The sequence below is a fragment of the Populus nigra genome, chromosome 5 (genome assembly GCF_951802175.1).
Source record: "Populus nigra chromosome 5, ddPopNigr1.1, whole genome shotgun sequence".
In the NCBI taxonomy this organism is placed as follows: domain Eukaryota; kingdom Viridiplantae; phylum Streptophyta; class Magnoliopsida; order Malpighiales; family Salicaceae; genus Populus; species Populus nigra.
The window spans coordinates 419,151-441,172 of record NC_084856.1 but is presented as its reverse complement, the minus strand read 5'-3'; the positions used below and the strand labels follow the sequence as shown (position 1 = coordinate 441,172).

Sequence of the window (22,022 nt, the reverse complement as noted above, 5' to 3'; positions counted from 1 at the left end):
TATCACTTTCTAGTTTTAGCTTACATTCTCAGAAGATCACCTAATTTAGAGGCTCTATCCTTCTTGTGTAGTGAAAATGTAATGCAACCTAAGTATGCCATGGTGGGTAGTTGAGAAATTATTAGGACTTCCCTTTCCATGCTGGCTACACATTCCTTTACCTCATCATTTCGATATTTATTTTTCAGACATTGAAGTTTTGGATATCCAAGTTCTGTAAACAGCACGAAGGATTTCATAACCTAATTGGTCATCAACTGCAAGCCATAAAAATAAAGTTGAAGGGAAAAGGTCATCAGGTTGTTGCAGTGATAAATCTGCTTAAGATTTTAAAAGGTTTGGAAAAGATGACCAAAAGCAAACCTAAGCCAAGTGTCGAAGATTGGATTATGTGAATCCAGGAAAGCTTTTCTACCGTTCGGATTGAGTTCAGTTGAGAAAGAATTTTATGTTGAAGAACACCACAGGATTGATTCCGGTCACAAATTGAATTTAGCCAAGAAACAACATTATTTTGAAGATTCAGGCGATGAATGGATTTAGTGAGCAACGCAGGTTTCCATTTACTAGCTTTTTGGTCTTTTTTGATTGCTGTTTTCTTTAAAGTAAAACTACAATGTCATTATTGTTTGAGGTCAATTTGATGATGCATTCTCCTTTCCTTGAGTGAATAATTTCATGATAGTTGGAATTATTCATGACTTTACTCCACATGAGTGTCGATTTATAAGCGTGAGGGAAAGCCTCACCTTTTAAGCTAGCTTTTGAGAAAGAGATAGGTCCAATACCACCTATCAATTGGTATTAGCGCCGCGCGGCCAGGTTTACCAACAAATCTAGATCCTACAGTCTAGAAGAGAAATGAGTCTTCTTAGCTCCGATCCAAGGCTCGAGGATACTCTAGGAGTTGTCTCCCTTTCGGCTGTGAGAGAGGCTGGCGGTCAATTTACAAGTGCGAGAGAAAACCTCACATCTCAAGATAGCTTCTGAGGGAAAGACACATGTCCAAGAACACCTATTAACGAAAATCAATGGCTTTTTCAAGTTAGCTGCTCATCTTCCATGCTTGTATAGCTATGAAAAGGGACCCTCTTCTTCTTTTTGTAATCTCTTGAATTTGGTTAGTTGGGTTCTCTCACTTGAATGTTTGTTTGACCTGAGCATCGCGAAAGAGCTTCTAAAGGCAATCCTGGTTATCCAGGAGTCGGCAGTGATGATGCCAGGAATCTGAGGCGGCCATGCGGGTTGGCTATAGATGTTCAAGCCACCCGCAAAACAAGGAAGTCCACCTCCTTGTTTCTGAGTGAGAGCAGCCTCGGTGGTGTTGATGGAAAAATGCGACTGTGCAGTGGTAATTAACTAATTATAGTTTAAGTATGTATATTTTTGGTTATTAATTTAAATAAGATATGGAAGATAGAGACACCCCCACAATCCCTCAACTTTGTTGCTCTTGCCAGGGACACCAAATTTCCTTGTTCCGTGCCAAGAATTAAGAGTTCTGCTGCGGCTAGCTAGGCCATGTGTTCTGTGTCGCTCTCTTTGTAGTGATGATCTTATTCTAATGTTCTTATCGCTTTTAATTCTTGCTTGCAGTTGAAAAGATTGGTCATGGCCAAGTGATCTTGAGCCGTCTCCTTTTTTTTTTAACTAAAATTATTAGATTTTATGATAATAATTACAAAAAAATAACTACAAATATAATAAATCCATGTGCAATGTTCTTGAAAAATGTTTTTAAGAGCGGTTCAATGAGTTTTTTAAAATTAAAATGAGAGTTGACTTGAAATAATTTAAATCAATTTAGTGGGATTTAGTCAAAATTTAATTTAAGTTTTTTTAAAATAATATTATTTTAATTAATTATTTTCAAACCAATGAATCTATAACATATATCAGATTCAATAATTTTGGTTTTGAAGGAAGTTGATTATACTATGTTTATTTCTCGAAAAATAGTTTTCGAGAAATCACTTTTCAAACTTTTCTGTGTTTGTTTATCACTAGAAAAGTTGGTCAACGGAAAACACTTTTCAGTTAAAGAAAAATTTGGCTTGGTTTTTAAGAAAGTGTTTTCCCAGAAAATTTGGACGGAAAACATTTTTCAAAAATTATAAAAAATTTAAAAATATTATATTATTTGCTGATATATCAAATTTGATTCTTAAATTTTAAATTATTATATATATTTTATTTTGAATATTTATATTTTAATTTTATCTTTTAAAATTTAATTTTTATATTAATTTTAATTCTCATTTAAAACAGGATGAGAGTAGACTTGATTGAATTACCGCTAATTAAAAAAAATATCCTAGGCACTAGGACAAGGAGAGCTCGTAACATTCTCCTCCATTTTCTTACTCAAGCAAATGTTGGGACCATTGAGTCACGCATGAAATGCCGGATTCCATGACTAATGAAAACCGGCATTATTTTTTAAAAAGCATTGATTTTTTTTTTGGATTTAACTCCCATGCATTTTTTCAAATAAAAAAAAATAGAATACGATTTTCTAAATAGAATAAACTCTATGTTTTACTATCAAAATTTAGAATTATTTGAATTGAGGTATTCATAATCTACAAAAGCTATTTTTTTTTAAATAAAATCTTAAAGACATATACACCTCTTAAAGTTAATTAAGTTAAATATTTGAAGTTTTAATTTTCTTTTTAAAGGTGATTAATTATGTTAAATCCAAACCAACTTTCAAAAAATAAAATAAAATAAAATAAAATAAATAAAGAATGTTTGTGATAAAAAAGAGATAAATATAGAATTTACCGTTACTTGCAAAATCTATGATTCATATGAAGACCAAGATTCGGGGCGTAAGGGAGATCTTGACGCGCGAAACCCGCTCAATCATGCTAAAATGCGCACCTCGTCAACCCTGCCTGCCCTTTTCTACCCTTTATGCTGCAGAGCAGAGTCCCTCTTCTTGTCTTGTGATTCCTTCAATTCTACTTCTTCTTCTTCCACTTCTCAACTCCCTTTCACGTCGCAGCCAGAAAGTGAAACATTATTAGGAAAAGAGAGAGAGGTAGCATATATAAATAGTTCTTGTTAGCTAGAGAGAGATTCATGGAGGATGGAAAGTTTCAAAATGGAGGTGGGTTAGGTGTTAAAGTGATGACTGATGAGCAAATGGAGATGCTGAGGAAACAAATTTCTGTTTATGCCACTATCTGTGAGCAGCTTGTTGAGATGCACAAGGCTCTCTCTGCCCACCAGGATTTTGCTGGTTTGTTTCTTCTCTCTTTTAAAGGGTTTGTTGTGCATGTTATAATCTTTTGTTTTGTGTATCTATGAACTGAATCAATGGGGGAATTCAGTGGAGTTTGAAAGTTATTGGATATGGAGAGCTATGTTACTTTACCTTTTGGATTACTCTTATTCAATTTGCCCTCTTTATAGCACTGTTGGCCATTTCTGTCTCTCAAAATTTCACTTGCCAATTGTTGATCACTTCCACCAGCTAAAGAACCCTAAACAGTATTGGTTTGATGGCACTTGTATTGCTGTTGAAGCTGTCTTGTTCTATCTTTATCATGGGGGAAAGTTATGCTGAGATAATTCTTTGCCTAGCCATTTATTGTCTATGTAATTTGTTCTTGACTAATCGTCCTATTAATTTCTTAATAAGCATGTGTTTTACTTAGTTTTGTTGAGGTTAATCTTCGATGTTTTGCTTCTGATTTAGGCATGCGACTTGGGAATCCATACTTTTGCGATCCATTACTGTCATCTTCTGTCCACAAGATAGGGTCGAGGCAGCGGTGGACTCCAAAACCAGCGCAACTTGAAATCCTTGAGCAGATTTTCAAACAATGCAATGCGACTCCAGGCAGGCAGAAGATCAAAGATATAACCAAGGAACTTGCACAACATGGCCAGATTTCTGAAACAAATGTCTATAATTGGTTCCAAAATAGGAGAGCTCGTTCAAAAAGAAAGCAATCAGCTTTACTACCAAACAGTGGAGAATCTGAAGTAGAGACAGAAATTGAGTCTTTTAAAGAGAAGAAGACCAAGCCAGAAGACAACCAACCTGATGAAGACGCCACCCCAGTGTCCGACCACATGTACTTACATAGTCCAGACATAGGTAATGAAATTTTTTGTCCTTAATTTTCCGTAATATTCATGCATTGAGAGTTCTATTCAACACTTGAGCTATTTCGGACAGCCTTATGTCCGTAACCAGCTTTGATAAGCATGCACTGCGATTTTTTAACAATCCAATTTTCTTAAGCTATTGGTTTATGAATGCAGGAATAGACCAGTTGGTTGGGAAAATGGAATCCCCGGGGAGCTGTATTCCTTACTGGCAGCTGGAGCAATATGACTTGTTTGGATGATGTCTCCTCCAGAATTGCAGAGATGCTCTAGTAGAAGCTTGTCCAGTTTAAGGATGATGATTGATGACAATATAAGAGAAAACGTTTATACAGTCAGACATAACATGGTGAGCAGTTTGGTACGCGAAAAACTTATATTCGCAATGGTTATTAAGTGCTAGGTCTATTGTTGTGGCATACATTTTACTTGATTGGTCATTATGATTCTATAGTGCCCGGACTATATGCATCTTGTGCAAATATCGACTGATCTAATAGGATCTGAGGCTTATAATAGCTGCTATTATAAATCTAAATGACATGTATCTTCTATTTCTAGCAAGGCTATTGGGAGGAGATTTCTTACTATTAGTTGTTACCTTGGTTCCAATAGCGGATATAATTCTAGGCTGTCATATGTACGAAGAATTTCTCAGCTATAGCATGTCTACGATGAACTATTGCTGAGGGAAACTGTGACTTGTATTACTCGAAAGTAACATGCAGGGATGTGAAGTTTTACAAAGTGATCAGCTTCGTCTTTTTCATTGCTAAAAGCTACAAAGACCAAGCCAGCATAAATATTTTCAGCCCCCCACACCTGTTGTGTATCTAGTCTTCCACCAAAAATATACAAATGCTGATCACGAGTTGTCAATCCACACTGGATAAACTTTCTATAACCAAAATAACAAGGTGTCCTCCCCTGCAAAATCAATTATTTTGGATTCCAAGGTCGACATCTTCGGTAGACTGGATGCTGACGGTCATGAAGTTAACAGTCGAGTTACATGATCGATGTAGCAGCTGGGAAGTCAAACTCAGAATCCGGTTATCGTCACCATGCACTTAATTTATGATGATCCATATTTTCTGGGAGAGGATAGATCCCGCACTAGACCCAGATTTTCATGGCATGTAGAGCCATGTGATAGATTGTATGTTCAAGGAGGAGCTTAGAATGTCCAATACTAGGTCAACATTAACCTTTCGTATTAGAAAGCATGCCTCCTTTCTGTAGTCTGAACAACAGACAACAGAAATGAGATTCAGATATGAAAGTTTTCCACAGATAAAGGACCATGTGCCCAAAGCTCGAAGCGTTTCTAAATCACACGCCTTTGACTTTGTAGTCCTCCAGCCTCCATGATTCTGTTGTGGGGGAATATATGAATCTATCAAGGGAACTCGAGATTGCAGTTTTATCCATGCCTGAGCAGGTAACTGGCAACAAATCCTGCAACCATGTTAAGAAACATTATTCAACCGCTAAGAGACAACAATGAACATAAAAACACCTATCATGTTTTTATTGATATCAATGTTTTCTTTTAGTTGCACATGAGGCCATAATGCATACTGGTAGCTAGTCAAATTAGTAGCAAAGATAACAACATTACGAAATAGCAGGCTCGTCATTTACCTTGAACCTATATAAGAATCACATTCCAGGTCAATGATTTCTTAACAACTTACCATGGAAGCTTGTACTTCAACTTGATCTTGGGACTTAAGTTTTGTAGCAGCAGCTTCACACTTTGTCAAAGAGACTGTTTTCTCGCCATACTAATCAAACTTTCTCAATTTCGGACTTTTGTTTCTTGGGTGCCCTTTGATTTGATCCTTTGGGGAGAGACTTTTCTCCTTGTTGGCATCCGAATTCGGCAAGAGAAATGAAAAAATTAAAACATCCGGTCCGGTCAGAAGAAACAAAAGAGAGATTGGAAGAGATCCGCCATGTTCTTGCCAACCTTCTCCTGCAAATAAGTTAAATAGGATTTTAGCATTGTTATTAAATATCAAATATGGTTTGAAAAAACTGTCATACTAAACTTGATTTAAATGTTTTAATTTAAATTATTTTTTATATTAATTCTGTTAAATTTAAGTGACTCACGATCTAGTTTATTTAATCAAATTTAATTCAAAATCAGTTGGGTTAAAATTAATAAATTAAAATAACTTCATTGACTCGATAATCCAAATCATTTTCTAGATTAGACACCAAATTGTGTCTGAAAATTATGGATTTTAGACGTTCACATTGATTATTAGAGCAAAAACCCGGAATCACCTGACCCGAAAACCGGCCACAAATTGGGCTAAATTGAAAACACCATTTTTTGAATTTTAAGAAGAAAAGCGGGGCGAATTCATAAAACCAAGCAATTTCTCTTTGTTTTTCTTCCAACACCAAACTCATCCTTTTGCTTGCTTTCTTTTCTTGTCGATTTGGGAACATAAATTTTGCAAAAAAAGCTCTCCTCTTCCTTTTAATTAACTAAATTACCCAATTCAATTCCAAACTCCAATAAACTCCCAATTGCTCTCCTCGATACAACCACCAGGATTTATAATTTTTTTTTTTTTTACTTTACCTCCTTTCTTCTTCAATTCAATTCATGTGATCTACTAAATCGGAGGAGGAAATAGAAATGGCGCTGCCAAACATGGATGTATTCGAAGCTTACTTCAAGAGAGCTGATTTAGATGGAGATGGAAGAATTAGTGGAGCTGAAGGTTTTTCTTTCTTTCAAGGATCCAATTTGCCCAAACAAGTCCTTGCTCAGGTCATCTCTCCCTCCCTCTCTCCCTCTATATTCTGTTGATTTTTGTTTAAACTTCAGAATTTGAATTATTATTAGTGAATGCCTTATGTTCTGTTGAATCGAAATTATGTTTAGGTTATTTGTTAATAAGATGCCTGATAGTGAAAAAGTTTATTTCTTTATAAAAATTTGATTAAATTGGGTCAAAACTTTTTTTTTTTTGGAATATTAGATGTAAGAATTTGTTATATTTAATTGGAGATTATTGTTTTTTTTTTTCTTTTTTGATGTGGGTGCAGATATGGATGCATGCTGATCAGAGTCGCAGTGGCTTCCTTGGCCGGCCGGAATTTTTTAATGCTCTTAGACTTGTAACTGTTGCACAGAGCAAGCGAGATTTGACACCGGATATTGTCAAGGCGGCATTATATGGGCTAGCTGCAGCTAAAATCCCACCACCGCAAATTAATCTTCATGCCACAGCGGGGCCTCAAATGGCTGCGGTTTCAACTGCCCTGCAGATGGGTGCTGGTACCCCAACAGCATCTCAAGGTTTTGGCTTTAGAGGACCAGGAGTTCAAACGGCTGTGCCTCAAATGGTTGCTTCTTCTGGCCCACAGATGAGTGCTGTTTCCCCAACAGCGTCTCAAGGTTTTGGCTTTAGAGGACCAGGAGTTCAAACGGCTGTGCCTCAAATGGTTGCTTCATCTGCCCCACAGATGGGTGCTTTTGCTCCGACAGCGTTGCAAAGTCCTGGATTTAGAGGACCAGGAGTTCCAAATGCTAGTATGAACCAACAATACTTTCCACAGCAAAGTCAGACAATGAGACCACTTCAGGGTGTCCCTCCTGGAACTGCTTCCCGTCCACCTCAGGGTATGCTTTCCAGTAATCTTGGGGGTCCATCATCAGTAATGCCTACTGGAACTGCTTCTCATCTACCTCAATTCATGTCTGGTGGTACTGTTGGCTCCACTCCCGGTGTATCAAACCCGAACATCTCAAATGATTGGCTTGGTGGAAGGACTGGTGGAGCTCCACCTGGCCCTGGAGGTGTCCGGCCATCTACATTGACCACTACTCAGCCACGACCTCTAAGCTCAGTTTCCTCCCAGCCCACTGCTAATGATTCTAAAGTCCCGGTTGTTTCTGGAAATGGGTTTGCCTCTAATTTGTTTTTTGGTAGTGATGTATTTTCTGCAACCGCTGCTGCAACAAAACAGGAACCCTCTCTGCTGTCTGCTACTGGTGGTGCACAACCTCCGGTTAAGTCCGGGTCACTTGATTCACTGTTGAAAGCTGTTAGCACACCATCCTCATCTTCCAGTGTCCCAATTTCTAGCGGCACCTGGGCCCAGGGCCCAGTTAAGTCCAGCTCACTTGATTCGCTTCAGAGTGCTTTTGCAATGCAACCTCCAGGCGGCCAGCCTCAGCGGACCCAATCATTACTGAGCTCCGGCCCACATGTTTCAGCTTCAAGTTCTGCCTCAATTGTGTCACCTGGCATTTCAGCTGGAGCTGGAAATTCTTCTGATAACTCACAGCTTTCATGGCCAAAGATGAAACCAGCAGACATTCAAAATTATACTAAAGTTTTTATGGAAGTAGATACTGACAGAGATGGAAGAATCACTGGTGAGCAGGCACGGAATCTTTTTCTGAGCTGGAGGTTACCAAGAGGTAATGGATTTTCATTTTCCACATGGCAATGGACTCTCTGTGGATTAAGCATTATAAAGTGTTCATTGCAAATTAACCATATTGTTTAGGATCCTTCCAATGGGGGGAGTCAAATTGCTAATGGGACATTATTTTAGGATATGTTTTTTCTAGACTTTTTAATTTGATTTAGGTTTTTAGACTGTATAGTTTCATTGGTGCAGTGTAATGCTTTGTAAGCTATTGCCTGAGAACCTTGTCTGACATTGATTTGGGATGATAGTTTCTCCAGGCTGTACAATTGAATTTTGGATATGATTGAGATGAATCTTTAGTGTTATATGTGTATTGCTGCATAAGAACCTTGTGCAGATCTCCTTTTCTTTTCTGATTGTTTATGCTTATTAAGTCTTTATCTTCCTCTTGCAGAGATTTTAAAGCAGGTCTGGGATTTATCTGATCAAGATAGTGATAGCATGCTTTCTTTGAGGGAATTCTGCTTTGCCCTTTATTTGATGGAGAGGTATAGGGAAGGCCGTCCTCTTCCAGCAGCTCTTCCAAATAATGTTATGTATGATGAGACCTTGTTGTCAATGACAGGTCAACCCAAAGTTGCTTATGGAAATGCTGCGTGGGGTCCCAGTTCTGGTATGGGTTACAATTTCTTCAAAAAGGTCTTTTATTTCTCATTCTTTCCTTTCTTGTGGATGAGATTTTCTTGATGTTCCCATTCTTCTTACGATTAGGTTTTGGACAGCAGCTGGGGATGGGTGCCCGACCTATGGCTCCTATCCTTGGTATGAGGCCACCAGTTCCAGTAAATGCCCCCCAGCCTGATGCTGCAATGGCCAACAATCAGCAGATGTCAGGAGCGCCAGTCTTGGAGGATTTCTTTTTGAACCAACATGAAGGTGGAGAGCAGAATTCAGCAAACTCAATGACTCAAGATGGAACAGCCTCAGAGAAAAAGGCATCATGCTTTGCTCTTTTGATTCACACACCAAAATATTGTTTGAATTGGATACTTTTTATCTTTTGGATTTTGCTCGAACCCTTTTAACTTCCCTAACCATTGCAGAAGGAATTTCTATCTTAGTCTGAACTGAAACATTTGGATGTCAAGACCTAAAAGAATACCACTTTGATGTGGTCCACAAAAATAAATTTTCCATTGCTTTTAATCCAATTTGCTAATTGTTTGGTCATAGTTTTTCATCTAATTCCATCTGTTTAGTTGTCATCTTTTTTTCTGATGTTATTTTGCTCGTCATATTTTTCTTTGCACCTGAGGAGACACATATATTTTTGAGATTCATTATGAAAGTTCAATGAATATGTTAATATTTGGTGCAGATTGATGAAGCAGAGAAGCTGATTTTGGACTTCAAGGAGAAGATTGAGTTTTACCGTTCTAAAATGCAGGATCTTGTGAGTAGCTGCTGTTCTCAACAACCGCCCCCCCCCCCCCCCCCAATAATCTCTTCTTTTTGTTTTTGGTTTTCTTTTCATTGATACCCAACTTTTTGCCAATATTTGATGCATGAAATCAAATATGTGATGAAAATCCCAAGTCTTAAAAAAAGGGTGTTTCAGACCTGGCCTGATGCTCATTGACTTTATATGTGGTGTTTGGTGACACAGTAGTGTGTTGGGTGGAAAGGAGTTCAGTGATAATGAGACAACAAGATCTAGGTCGAATATCAACAAGAATCTGGTGCTGCTTGTTTGCTTCAATGACCATTTAAGATCATTATTTATCATTGGAGAATGTAGAGTAATTACAGAAGTAGTTCAAACAGACGCTCTTGACCGAAAAATTGTGTCTTCTATGAATGTTATTCATTAGGATATTTCAGTTCATGTTATTTTCTTCCCCTTGATCATCAACGATTTTAATATGTCCACTGTGCAGTATGTCTGTTGATAAAGAAACAATTAGGATTCAATCAGTCTGTCATCCTTTCTGAAAAATATAGCATCCTAATGGATTTGTTCGTAAATTACCCTTCTCATTTTTTTTTGTCTTTCTTTCTTGTTGTGTATGCCAGGTTCTATATAAAAGCAGATGTGATAATAGGCTAAATGAAATCACAGAAAGGGCTTTGGCTGATACACGAGAGGTATTCTTTGAAATATAAAGAATCTGGTCTCTATCGTTCATAACAACGTGACTTCTATGGTGTTCTATACTGACAAATTACATAACAGGCAGAGTTGCTGGGTAAGAAATACGAAGAGAAGTACAAGCAAGTTGCAGAAGTGGCATCTAAATTAACAATTGAAGAGGCAACATTTCGTGACATTCAGGTAAGAACTGTACTTTTTTAAAGTAGTGATGAGCCGGGTATTATTCCCTCTCTGTAAGCCTTTTGGAATGTCAATACTGCGTAGACAAGCCCTCTCCCTTCTCTCTTTATATGCATAGAAACATGTAGTTCTACAAACGGCACATACACATGCATGCACGAGTTACTGAACTGATTTCACCGAAGCTAATTTTAAACAAGTGGATTTCATGCACTTTCTGCCCCATTACCTGGCCAAAGTGGACAGCTCATGACTTCATATTGTAACATGGATTCTTGTTCTTTTCTTACAAGAAGTGGTTCTTATTAGATGCATCATCACATGGTTTCCCAGCACTTCACTTCTTTTTCTCTTCCTCCTTTTCTTTTTCTCAACAATGGCTGTAGTCTTTTTATCTAGCATGTTTAGATTTTAGACAGATAGTTTTTCCTGGATGTGAGAAGTCAACAATAAATGTGTTGTGCCCATTTAAGTGGTGGCATTCAGTTTCCTAATTGCTTACCATTTGAAAACATGGAGCTTGTCTGGTCTCATAACAGTAAAATGCTAGTGTATGAAATTGTATCCCATGATAAATTTTCTCCTGTGTAACATTTAGGAGAGAAAGCTGGAGTTGCATCAAGGAATAACTAACATGGAACAAGGTGGCAGTGCAGATGGTATTCTTCAGGTAAATTGTAACAATCTTACTGTGGTGTGTCATTGGAGATTTTATCCAACACTCATCCTTTGGTGCTATTTATAGGTTCGTGCTGATCGTATACAATCAGACCTTGATGAGCTATTAAAGGCTTTAACTCAACGTTGCAAGAAACATGAACTCACTGTTAAGTCAACTGCAGTGATTGAGCTTCCTTTTGGTACCGTTACTCCTCTTTATTTCGTGTCACAGTGCCTGCCTTTTGCTTCTGAGTTCTTAAAATAGCAGTCATGCTGTGCTTTACATTTCATCAAGCCCTTCCCTTCCCAGCTCAAAGAAAAGATTTTGCTGCTTGATGTGTTTTTGAAAAGCAAAAGCAGGCTAGCTCTTTCTTAAATAATGTAATAACTGATGCATGTTGAACTCTATTCCTTAAGAATACCCTGTTTGGATCCAATTCTTGGAGAAAATTTTCGATTAACAAGATCAATGATGCACTTATTTTTATGTGGCACATTGTAGGATTTTTTCAAGTTGTTTATTGTTCAATGTGTGGAATATTTTTGTTGTATTTGGTTTTTCATCAACTTCTGAATGAATTAGTTCCTGTTATGGTTCCTTTCAATGTTTATTTATTTATTTTTGCTATTCTCAAGGCTGGCAACCAGGAATTCAAGAGGATGCTGCTACTTGGGATGAAGATTGGGACAAGTTTGAAGATGAAGGTATGCTTTACCTCCCTAATGTGGAACTATTTATCACAGCTTATGCTTCATTTCTCCTTTTACATCTCAAATAAATTGCATGAACTGAGTGGATTTTTCTCATGAATATTGAACACATTTAGTAGGAATTTATTTGTGCAACATATCATTTCCACTTTCAGGGTTTTCCAACGAGCTCACTGTTGATGTGAAAAGTGCTCCTGGTCAAAAGGAGAGAGCATCTGTAGATGATAGTTTAACCCCTGATTCATTATCAAATGGTGATGGGAGGTCAGGGATTTTCACCGGCAAACATGCACTTGAGAGTGAATCTGCTTATAACCACAGTGAAGATGAAATGGCAAGAAGCCCTCAAGGCAGTCCAGCTGGAAGGTCTGCGTCAGAAAGTCCATCTCAAGACTTTTCTGATGTTTTTGCCAAGAGTACTGAAGCAGATATAGATACACATGGGTACAGCCATCGATTTGTTTCTATGTTTTTGACCTATATACTCTTACTTTAATGCTGATTGCTGGCCTCCTTCATGATGATAATGAACTTTTTATATTTCCTGCAATAGAAGTTTCGATGAATCAATTTGGGGTGCTTTTGACACAAATGATGATGTGGACTCAGTCTGGGGATTTAACCCTACAGGCAACAAGGTGAGTCCAAAATTCCTGAATCACTCTTTATTCTTCTGCAATTGATCATGGATACATGTTGGATATCCAAATCTGTAGCTTACTGAAGAACATTCTATGCAGTTATTACTTCTTTATAGATCACTTTATCCAACTTGTACCTGATATTGATTTAACCCACACAACTATGATTGTTGTAATGCTCTTACGATTTAAGGCATGCTCTTGTAATTACCATCATGTTTGCACGTAGGGTGCCTACCTTAGCCCATGCCACTATCCTTAGGTTTCCATGTTTTCAGACATAGGTCTCTGGTGGAAGTGAACCTATTGGCCAATCCACAGGTTTTAGCATCCAATGAGATATGAGATATCTAGATGCTTATTTGTTGTCGATGTAGTCAGTTGAGCTATGTGATAAATGCCATGTGCTATTAGAGAGTTTGTGCTGAAACCATTAAATTAGGGAAGCTTAATAATTTGGTTAGAAGAAAGCCAAACTGTGAGTTTTTTTTATTTAGTTTTGGTATCTCTAACCTTACCCTTAATTTATGAACATATTTCATCCTTGATTTCCCATTTCAGTAAGCTCATATTGCTATTTGTTATCTGTGATTGTATTTTTTTCCCTAGCCTCCTATTAGTATCGCAGCTTATTGGTTTGATATTGTATCAAACCACTAGGTTGTCAGTTTGGTAGCTCGCAAATATTAATTCACATGCACTGTGTCATATAGCAGGTATCGTCGGAGAATGAGGGAGATTTCTTTGGATCTGATGATTTTGGTCTAAAGCCTATAAGAACAGGATCCACATCCCCTGCAAATACTATTCAGAAAAATAGTCTATTTTTTGAAGAATCTGTTGCAGGCTCCCCAATGTCAAGATTTAGCAACTCTCCAAGGTACAGTGAAGCAGGGGATCATTTTGACAATTACTCGAGATTTGATTCCTTTCCTTCAGCATGACTGAAGGTGGGTTTTCACCACAAGAAAAGCTTGCAAGGTTCTGCCCCATAAACAGCTCGAAAGATTTTGGCCATAGTCGTGCATTTGATGACTCAGATCCATTTGGCTTCAGTGGCACCTTTAAGGTTTCATCAGACAATCAAACTCCCAAAAAAAGTTCTGACAATTGGAGTTCTTTCTAGCGGTATTGGTCTCTCTCTCTCTCTCTCCCTTGTAAAATTTCTTTATTTTGTTTAGGGTTTTTTGACCGTTGTCAATTTTTTGTTTGTGCTGTATAGATTGTGTTAAAAAGCTGTGTTGTTGTAAAGTTATTCATTATGGCCTTGCTTCATTTTTGTGCTGAGGTATAAAAAAGACATGCTACCGTTTCTGGGGGCATCCAGATCGAAATATAACGCTCTTGTTCTTTTGAGTGACAAATTCTTGAGACCATTAAAAACTGGGCAGTATGAGAAAACAATGGTGGCGAAATTTCATGTTCTTTCCTCTTTTTCATCAAGTCAAATGTTTCATATTGCGTTTTACTTGAAGTTGCTTCAACGTGACATTTATAGTACGGCTGTATGATTATTTGGCTTTCCCTTTTGTTTTCTTTTCTTATTTAATTTTTGGTGCTATGAATTGCTTAACAGTGTAAGTAAGACCATAAACATCAGTTTGGAGGCGTGCGGCCTTCCCTAGGGTCGTAGGGTCGAAATGACTACGTGCTTCTTGGATATTTTTTGCCATCCAAGTTGCCGTGTTTGGTCGGAGAAATAAAAACATGAAATAAATGTTTCTATGGTTTTAAAGTGAATTTTTGTACAAGGAACAACTCGCCTGATATCTTTGCTATTTCAGTTTCTTCTATGTTCATCTTGATTCCGGCTAATTTCTGAGGAAAAGAAAGATTCTCCGCGCTTTTAATTTTCATTTCCTTGGAAAAAGTTACATAAAGGTCTGGTGGCAATAAATATTGGAAATGCACGTAATCAGCACAAAATTAGCAGTCCATGACTGTCCCTTTTCTTTCTGATCATCGCGGCACCATGCTCGAACAGCTATGTTGCAAAAGAGTTTAATTTGGAGGCGGCCAAATCTTTGCCTGCCGACAGCACATTCAATCAATCATCGAGGCTTGAATTCACCACAATTATTTTCTCATTGACATCATCTCAGGGCAAAAGCATTGGTTTTTTATGCTTTTCACAAGATCAGTCGATTTAAGAACATGGGCCGTGAAACGTGCTAAAAGGACTACTGGGCATCATGTATCTTCTTGCGCGCACACAGAGTAGAGGGAACGACGAGAGAGATAAGGGTGCATTAGATATGATACAAGTGATTTCTGGGCAGAAATTCTCACATGACGTGGCCAGATTTCTCAGACAATAAATCCATTAAAAAGAAAAAAAAACAAAGAAACAAAATTGTGAGATTATTGAGCTCAACTACAAAATGGTAAAATATGGGTGTAAAAGAAGCCACAATGGATGAAGAGCAAAGAATTCAATTCTGCATCAAATTGGAAGGAAGCTCCAATAGGATTCTCCAGCTCCTCTCTTTGGTGCTTTCTTCTTGAAAGACCCGCATCTATGATCCTTAGTGGTCATTACCTGGGCAATTGCATCCTTTAATCACACATCTATTGGCAACCCAAAGAATCCCTTAGTTGCACATCTTTCAACATCATAGACGACCTGCAGAAACACAAGCTACGAGTCTGATCACCAAATCTGCTGAGATGAATGTTAATAAAAAATTGGGTTTAATGCCAGCACATAAGAAAAAAAAGTGGCAGCTTCATGGTATAAAAAGTTCACTAGGCAAAATGGTTTTCCAAACCTGCACACCAGTTGAAAAAGCCCCTTCACCTCTCTCTAATAATAAGGTAAGCTTCATAGCTCTAACCTATACAAGGAAGAGGTTTTGATGTGCTTTTTTTAGGTTAGGATGCTGGATACAGGATCCTCGCCGCAGGCTAAATCAACATCAAGCAAGAGAGGGCAGCATCTAGAAGCTAAAGGTTGGGATAGCAAGAGAATGCTTTGCTTCACCTTTCCACGAACTCTTGGCAAGGGGCGGGAAGGGGGGGGGGGGGGGGGGGGGGGGCATTCAGTGAGGCAAAAGCAAAAATGCCACCAAGGCCTTTGTTTCTTTCTGGGGGAGGTAATTCAGAAGATTGCTACGGATGCTAGTTGGTGTCCAACTCCCCTATCCTGATCCAGTGGACAGGAGCAAATCATGCATGCGCATAGTTGCTAGGGCCAATGGTGTGTAATTTGTGCGCCGCGCTGCCACTGTGGTTTTGGGTGTTGGACACCACAAGTGTCATGGGCATTTCTCTAATACTAACATGTGGCCAGATATCCAAGGGTATGGGGCAATGAGCAAGAGCAATCAATAATTTCAAAGTCATAATTACAGATACCTGAAGGAACAGACACCATGTCATCCTTTTGGTGATCTAGTTCTTTGCGGACTCTATCATAAGAGGATAGCATTGCGGATCGCATGTTTGCTATTTTTACAAGTGTCTCCAGCGCTGCACAACAATTGAACTTTCAGAATTGGTCAGACACTTAGTTTTCACTATTGCCATAGCCAATTTGTGTTTAGTCATGCACCTGTCTCAAACGACAACTGGGCAGCTCGAAGCTTTGGGGAAATCAGAGTCCCAAACATAGACAGTAATTTGGCTCGCTCCTTTTGAACCTACAAGAAAAAAAATCGAAAACACAAAACAACTCCTTTGAGCTCATTTACATTTCAATAAGCAGTAGATATCGAATTATACCACCAAATTCAATCCAAAACCAACAAAATCTATAAGACACCCACTTGGTCATCAACGTCAAGTTGAGCTCCACTCTCGGAGGTTTTTTCTTCTGCACACACAAATCGGAAGAACAATACCGAGCCCACCAAGGAGATATCATTAAAAAATTACAAACAGCTCCAAAAAGCAACAGATAATTATCCCCCATAACTGGTTAAGAAACACTTCCATTTTACACACATTTACATCGCTTACAAAACACAACTACAATCAACTTCCATGTATAGGGAAACAACATAATACCAGAAAGCTGGGAATCGCCGCGATGTCGGAGCTGTAAACTGCCAGATTTCCCTGGCAACTTATCCTCTCCCAATTTCTGCTCCTCGTAACACTGTTTTCCATCAGCCACTGATGCCCATTTACGCAAGATAAAGCGCGGTTGAGCCTCCATAGAATCAACTATACCACCAAATAATCTCATGAAAAATAAAAACAAATATGATTTAATTAATATATATATATATATAGCCATTATATCATACCATCTTCTTGATCTACTTGAACTGAAGTGGCAGCGGAGTGTAATTTATGGTCCAATAAAGCCCCATTTATTCGTGAAGCCCCCATCGACTGCCGAGCAATCGCTAAATCCAGCCATCCCTAAAACCACCACAAATTCATCTCAATTTCTAATTTTTATACAGAAACTGCACACCTAATTAGAAATATAGCCATGATCATCGAAATTTAGTCTCCATTTTATCAAAATTAAACTAGAATCTAGATTAATTATTAATATATTACAAAAAAAATATTAATAATACAGTTTACCTGGCGAAGGGTAGAAGATAAGGAATCTAGCAGAGTCAAATAGCTATCCGTCGAATCCATGAATCGTAGAACATCTTCATCTCCTACGACTTTTGGTACGATTTCAAAGCCCGTTGCTTCTTCTTGTTCTTCCATCAGAGAGAGCTGGAGCTTCTTCCTCGGTTTCTGAGCTGCTATAATTGTTTCTGATTGGATTCTGGATCGGATCGAAGATAAAATGCAATCTAAAGTTTGTGGGAGTTATTGCAATGTTTAGAAGTTTAGGGGGTGTTTTGTGATATTAAAAAATGTGAGACCAGACGGCGACGTTTTGGAAGTTATTCAAGTGGTTTAAAAAGCCGCTCTCGTCGTCGTGGTGGATATGGGGTTTAAAGTTTGAAGCTTTTAGCCATGGAGGGATTGGTGAAGAAATATCAGCAAAGATTTAGAAAAGTGAGAGGATTAATGGAGGAATGGGAACAGCTTCAATCTCGATTAATCTCTCAATTTAGTAACGCTTCTGCTATTACTGAGAGGTTAAAGGTAATTGTTGTTGTTATGATAATTAGTTTGTTAATTATTGTTAAAATTAGATTACAATTTTGAAATTATCTGTTTTTAATTATGATGATTAGGTGATTGGAGATTGTAATAATTATGGTAATTTGAAGAGTGTGGATGGAATTGTAGATGCAGTGGTGAGAAAGCAGCTCGAGTCTTTGCAGACCATTTTGCTTTCCATGAATAAGACTTTGTATTTTTCTTTTTCTTGTTAAATTTCTCAACTTTTTTATAAATTTCATTTCTTGGGTCGAATTTATATGCACACACATATTTTGCAGGGAAGAGTTTCGCGGTGTGGTTTTGACAATTGAGAAGATGTATAGGGATGGTAGACAGTTAGTTAAAGGGGGTGGAGGTTCTAATCAGTTGAATGCGAAACAATTGCGGCAACGAATTGGGATTAAACCATGTCTTGCTGACTGTCTAGATGGGCTTATGATTCTTCATGAAATGCATCAGGCTGAGTATGTGATGTTCTTTTGTCTAAAATCTTTACATAGGTTTGGCTATTCTTTCTTGTATGAGTGCTTGGTCGGGTCAAATAATTTTGTGTGTTCAAGTGGCCTTTGATATGCTTCAGTCTGAGAACTTGACAAAATTTCATTCTTTTGTCTAAAATCTGTACATGGCTTTGGCTATTCTTTCTTGTCTGAGTGCTTGCTCGAGTCAAAGATTTTTGTGTTCAAGTGGCCTTTTATATGACAAAACTCTTTTAAATGAATGTTACTGCAATATAAAAAGGGTGCATATGAAATTACACGAACCAAGATTGTTGTAAGCATCAATGGTAGATCAGTTATAGCAATTGGGAGGCATGATTTATCTTGATATGCCGATCGTCTAATTAGTAGCATCCAACAATGTGTTGCATTATCGTGTTTGGAGTAGTGGTATTGTTGAAATCAGAATAGCTCATCTGATTTTCTGGCAGATACCTGCTTAAATCATCAGTTGTTTCAGCACTTTCAGCACTCACCTTGAAACCCAGGTACGCCGAGTTCCATTCTTTAAAATGAGAACAACTTTATTTCTCTTCAATTCTTAGGGAACTTCTGTTGTGAATTGTATTACTCAGGTACATCGAGATTCATTTCTTAAAATGATTTCTCTTGAATTCTCAGGAAACTTCTGTTGTGAATTACATTTGTGGATATCTTAAGGTTTAGATATGAAATCTGAGTGGAAAAACGTACTTAGCACTAGATCTTAGTCACTTTTGAGCTTTTGTAGAACAAATACAGAAGAGAAGAAATAGCTAATACGTTTTTCCTTAACATCGGCCCTATTCCCCATCTTCCTATTGATCCTAGGTTATAATGTACTATATATTTATAACGTATTTTCCTGTCCTTTTGTTTATTTTACGTGTTTTTGCATTCATGCATGCAGATATCTTCGTATGTCTGCTAATGACTTTACAATCCAAGGGTTATAAACATACTGGCTTGGCTATATTGCAGTTCCAGTGATCTTGGTGCGCTGCAACAACTCTTGATTGATCAGCCTAATATCCCCAAAGAGGAAGGTAGGTAGCATATAATGAAGTGTATGCTCGAGTTTTTCTAGGCTGATGTAATATAGTCCTCTGTCTCTCCACATATGATATATTATACGATTAATTTTAGTTGCTTTTTTTTTTTTCAAAGCTAATTGTTTATAATTCCATCTATATCCACCAAAAGGAATTAGCATATAGATGAAATATTAAGTCGAACATTATGGTAAACTGAGACACTGATAAGTTGCCAGGATGATATTGCCAGTGGGATCTCGGAACAGTTGAATCACTATCCATATTCTTTGGGGCTTGGTGGCAGATCATTTAAAAAGTTTTAGCAAAGATTAATTAAGCTAATCTGATGATTGGTTCTGCATTAAAAAGACAAAGTCCTACTACTTAACCCTTTTATTTAGTTAAGAACATCTTCTGAGTAGACTTGCTCAAAGTGTTTCCGCTTTTATTGATGCTCACCTCTTACTCCATAAGCATCATTGAATTGCTATTCTTTCTCATTATCAAATATTTCCACTGACTAGTTTCTGTTTCTCAAATGCAGTACAAGTCGTCTTTGAAATTATTTTTGCGGAAGAGATCTGTTAACTCCCTTTGTGGTTGCTGATAAGAGTCTGTGTGGAAACCTGGTAGCAGCATGTAGATGGAGACACAGGAGTGAGTCTCCATCTTCCTACTAATATAACTCGGCATCTATCAAAGCACATGTGGAATTCTCGATCCACCGTCCCAGAGAAAACCACTCAAAAGCTTTCTTCTAGAGATGCCTCTCCTACAATTCAAATGATGATAGAAGATGCCGATACACAAACGCAAACAATTTTATTTCTTGTATTAGAAATACGCTACCATGGACGTGTTGTATATTTTTCCAAGGTCAGTAACCCATGTGTGGGTGCAAGCTCAAGGCCAAGTTTTTCAAGTCTCCCTACACTGACAATCTTGACTCGATTACAAGAAGTTTCTCAAGTCTCCCTGCACTGACAATCTTAACTCGATTACAAGTAATTCCACTATTGGTGAAACTTTTTTTCTTTGTGGAAGAAAAGAGCTAGTCAATCTGAAGCTTAAGCCTTACGTATTGGACACCATAGAATTCAAAGTCCTGCAGTGTACGCATGGGCCCGTGCATCACCTTTGGTTTGGAAAGACAGTAAGAAAAATACACTAGAAAAACCAGACGAACTTGACTTGGGAATAGCCTATGAGAATAGCCAAGCACATCATTCATGAATTTTGCATTATTATTGAAGACAAGCATTAAACACAAACGTTGCGTTCATCTATCCAAAACTTGTTCCAATTGGAAGCATCGCATTTTTCATGTCCTGTATTGTTGTTTCTGCTACTGGTGTCTCGTGGCTGCACTTGGCTAACCCTTACTAGCATCAGAAGGCTTGGCTTTGCTTGAGAGTGGATGGTGGAGTCACTACAGCGATCTCACTTCACGTTGTTGCAGGTGGCTTAGTATAGCTTGCAATCAGGCTGGAAGCATCATTGACATTTCTCCAAATTCAGAGTTCCTCAAGATGGGAAATAAGTTTGGGAAGATGAACTTTTCTTAATTCTTAAACCATGAGCTCATTTGGAGCATCTCACCTCAAATTTCTTTCCTTCCAAAACTCAGGTACCTCAACCTGTCCTCGAATAATCTAACATGTGAGTTACAGTCTTCACTTGGAAACCTCGGCCAATTAGTTGATCTTGATTTTTCTTTCAATCATTTCTTCACTTCCATCCCTCCAGAACTTTGCAATCTTAAGAATCTGGTCTTTGAACTTGTCCCAAAGCATCTTCATTGGTCCAAAACACATTCACTTGGCACTTTGTCATTTGGCAGATTTGTTCTTGGTTTAAACATTATCAGTGGCTCGATTCCTACTATACTGGCCATTTTAAGCAAGTTGACAGCTCTAGACCTTTCTCGCAACTACATCAATGGGTCCATCCTATCATCTTTGGAAGATTGTAATAATTTAAACTTCCTGGGTTTGAGCTACAGAGTAATTTAAGTGGAAAGATGCCTTCCCATCTATATCATTTGACCTATTTACTCTGTCAATTTACACCCTGATTTCTCATACTGCTTACCTTCAAAATCCAAGAGAAATACTCATTCCATCAAAATATTTCTTACCATCATCACCATTTCACTCTCTTTTTTCTCAGATGTTATTCTCTGTCTCGATGTAAGGTTAAGACCACCCAAGTGGAGCCAACATCTTTAGAAATGAAGACTTATTTTCCATACGAAGACATCATTGCAGCGACGGAGGACCTTGACCTCAAATATTGTATCGGATCCACTGGTTATGGGAGTGTCTACAAGGCAAAACTTCCAAGTGCACAAGTAGTTGCCTTGAAGAAACTTCATCATCGAGAGGCAGAGGAGCCTGGTTTTAACAAGAGTTTCAAGAATGAGGTGAAACTGCTCACAAGCTTTATGGATTTTGTGTACACCAACGAAGCATGTTTCTTGTTTACGAGTCCATGGAAAGGGGAAGAACAGGATCAAAGACAGTGCTCTCCCGTTATCTTTTTTGCATCATAATTGCAATCC

The 22,022-nt window shown here is 38.0% G+C and overlaps 4 protein-coding genes across 7 annotated transcripts; 3 read left to right on the top strand and 1 right to left on the bottom strand.

Annotated features, from left to right (window-relative positions):
- Nucleotides 1–2,834: 2,834 nt before the first annotated feature.
- Nucleotides 2,835–4,712, top strand: LOC133694105 (WUSCHEL-related homeobox 8-like). Its single transcript, XM_062115546.1, has 3 exons — nt 2,835–3,247; nt 3,707–4,111; nt 4,279–4,712. The coding sequence occupies exons 1-3, from the start codon at nt 3,088–3,090 to the stop codon at nt 4,362–4,364; spliced, it is 651 nt and encodes a 216-aa protein (XP_061971530.1). The 5' UTR covers nt 2,835–3,087; the 3' UTR covers nt 4,365–4,712.
- Nucleotides 4,713–6,425: 1,713 nt separating this feature from the next.
- LOC133694558 (uncharacterized) lies at nt 6,426–14,234 on the top strand. Its single transcript, XM_062116108.1, is given in 14 exon segments — nt 6,426–6,913; nt 7,192–8,572; nt 8,981–9,199; nt 9,298–9,521; nt 9,905–9,979; nt 10,600–10,671; nt 10,760–10,858; nt 11,457–11,528; nt 11,604–11,718; nt 12,155–12,223; nt 12,385–12,673; nt 12,783–12,867; nt 13,587–13,799; nt 13,802–14,234. Coding segments are annotated over 14 exon segments (3,243 nt in total). The 5' UTR covers nt 6,426–6,778; the 3' UTR covers nt 13,997–14,234.
- An 854-nt stretch (nt 14,235–15,088) lies between these two features.
- On the bottom strand, nt 15,089–17,542 carry LOC133694561 (uncharacterized). 3 transcript variants are annotated; one of them, XM_062116113.1, is made up of 7 exons: nt 17,407–17,542; nt 17,118–17,235; nt 16,876–17,034; nt 16,635–16,681; nt 16,421–16,508; nt 16,225–16,338; nt 15,089–15,532 (listed from the first exon to the last, which is right to left on the bottom strand). In XM_062116113.1, the coding sequence occupies exons 1-7, from the start codon at nt 17,539–17,541 to the stop codon at nt 15,483–15,485; spliced, it is 711 nt and encodes a 236-aa protein (XP_061972097.1). In that variant the 5' UTR covers nt 17,542; the 3' UTR covers nt 15,089–15,482. The 3 variants fall into 3 exon arrangements, with proteins under 3 accessions (XP_061972097.1, XP_061972098.1, XP_061972099.1); XM_062116114.1 differs by having other exon boundaries at nt 15,089–15,508; XM_062116115.1 differs by having other exon boundaries at nt 15,089–15,493.
- Nucleotides 17,543–17,765: 223 nt separating this feature from the next.
- Nucleotides 17,766–20,384, top strand: LOC133694562 (uncharacterized protein At5g43822). 2 transcript variants are annotated; one of them, XR_009842306.1, is made up of 6 exons: nt 17,766–17,928; nt 18,021–18,139; nt 18,228–18,413; nt 18,881–18,937; nt 19,339–19,474; nt 20,007–20,384. XR_009842306.1 is itself a non-coding variant. In XM_062116116.1 (6 exons), the coding sequence occupies exons 1-6, from the start codon at nt 17,797–17,799 to the stop codon at nt 20,048–20,050; spliced, it is 603 nt and encodes a 200-aa protein (XP_061972100.1). In that variant the 5' UTR covers nt 17,766–17,796; the 3' UTR covers nt 20,051–20,384. The 2 variants fall into 2 exon arrangements, 1 of the variants encoding a protein (XP_061972100.1); XM_062116116.1 differs by having other exon boundaries at nt 19,410–19,474.
- The last annotated feature ends 1,638 nt before the right edge of the window (nt 20,385–22,022 follow it).

Bases quoted from the DNA above. Each gene is read 5' to 3' on its own strand.
- LOC133694561 (XM_062116113.1), bottom strand. From the start codon at position 17,541: ATGGAAGAACAAGAAGAAGCAACGGGCTTTGAAATCGTACCAAAAGTC. The intron at 16,509-16,634 runs GTGGGTGTCTTA...TTTTTCTTGTAG, and splicing joins AACTTGACGTTGATGACCAA to GTTCAAAAGGAGCGAGCCAA. The intron at 16,339-16,420 runs GTGCATGACTAA...ATTGTTGTGCAG, and splicing joins CCAGTTGTCGTTTGAGACAG to CGCTGGAGACACTTGTAAAA.
- LOC133694562 (XM_062116116.1), top strand. From the start codon at position 17,797: ATGGAGGGATTGGTGAAGAAATATCAGCAAAGATTTAGAAAAGTGAGA. The intron at 18,140-18,227 runs GTATTTTTCTTT...CATATTTTGCAG, and splicing joins CTTTCCATGAATAAGACTTT to GGAAGAGTTTCGCGGTGTGG. The intron at 18,938-19,409 runs GTACGCCGAGTT...GCTATATTGCAG, and splicing joins GCACTCACCTTGAAACCCAG to TTCCAGTGATCTTGGTGCGC.
- LOC133694105 (XM_062115546.1), top strand. From the start codon at position 3,088: ATGGAGGATGGAAAGTTTCAAAATGGAGGTGGGTTAGGTGTTAAAGTG. The intron at 3,248-3,706 runs GTTTGTTTCTTC...CTTCTGATTTAG, and splicing joins TGCCCACCAGGATTTTGCTG to GCATGCGACTTGGGAATCCA. The intron at 4,112-4,278 runs GTAATGAAATTT...TTATGAATGCAG, and splicing joins CTTACATAGTCCAGACATAG to GAATAGACCAGTTGGTTGGG.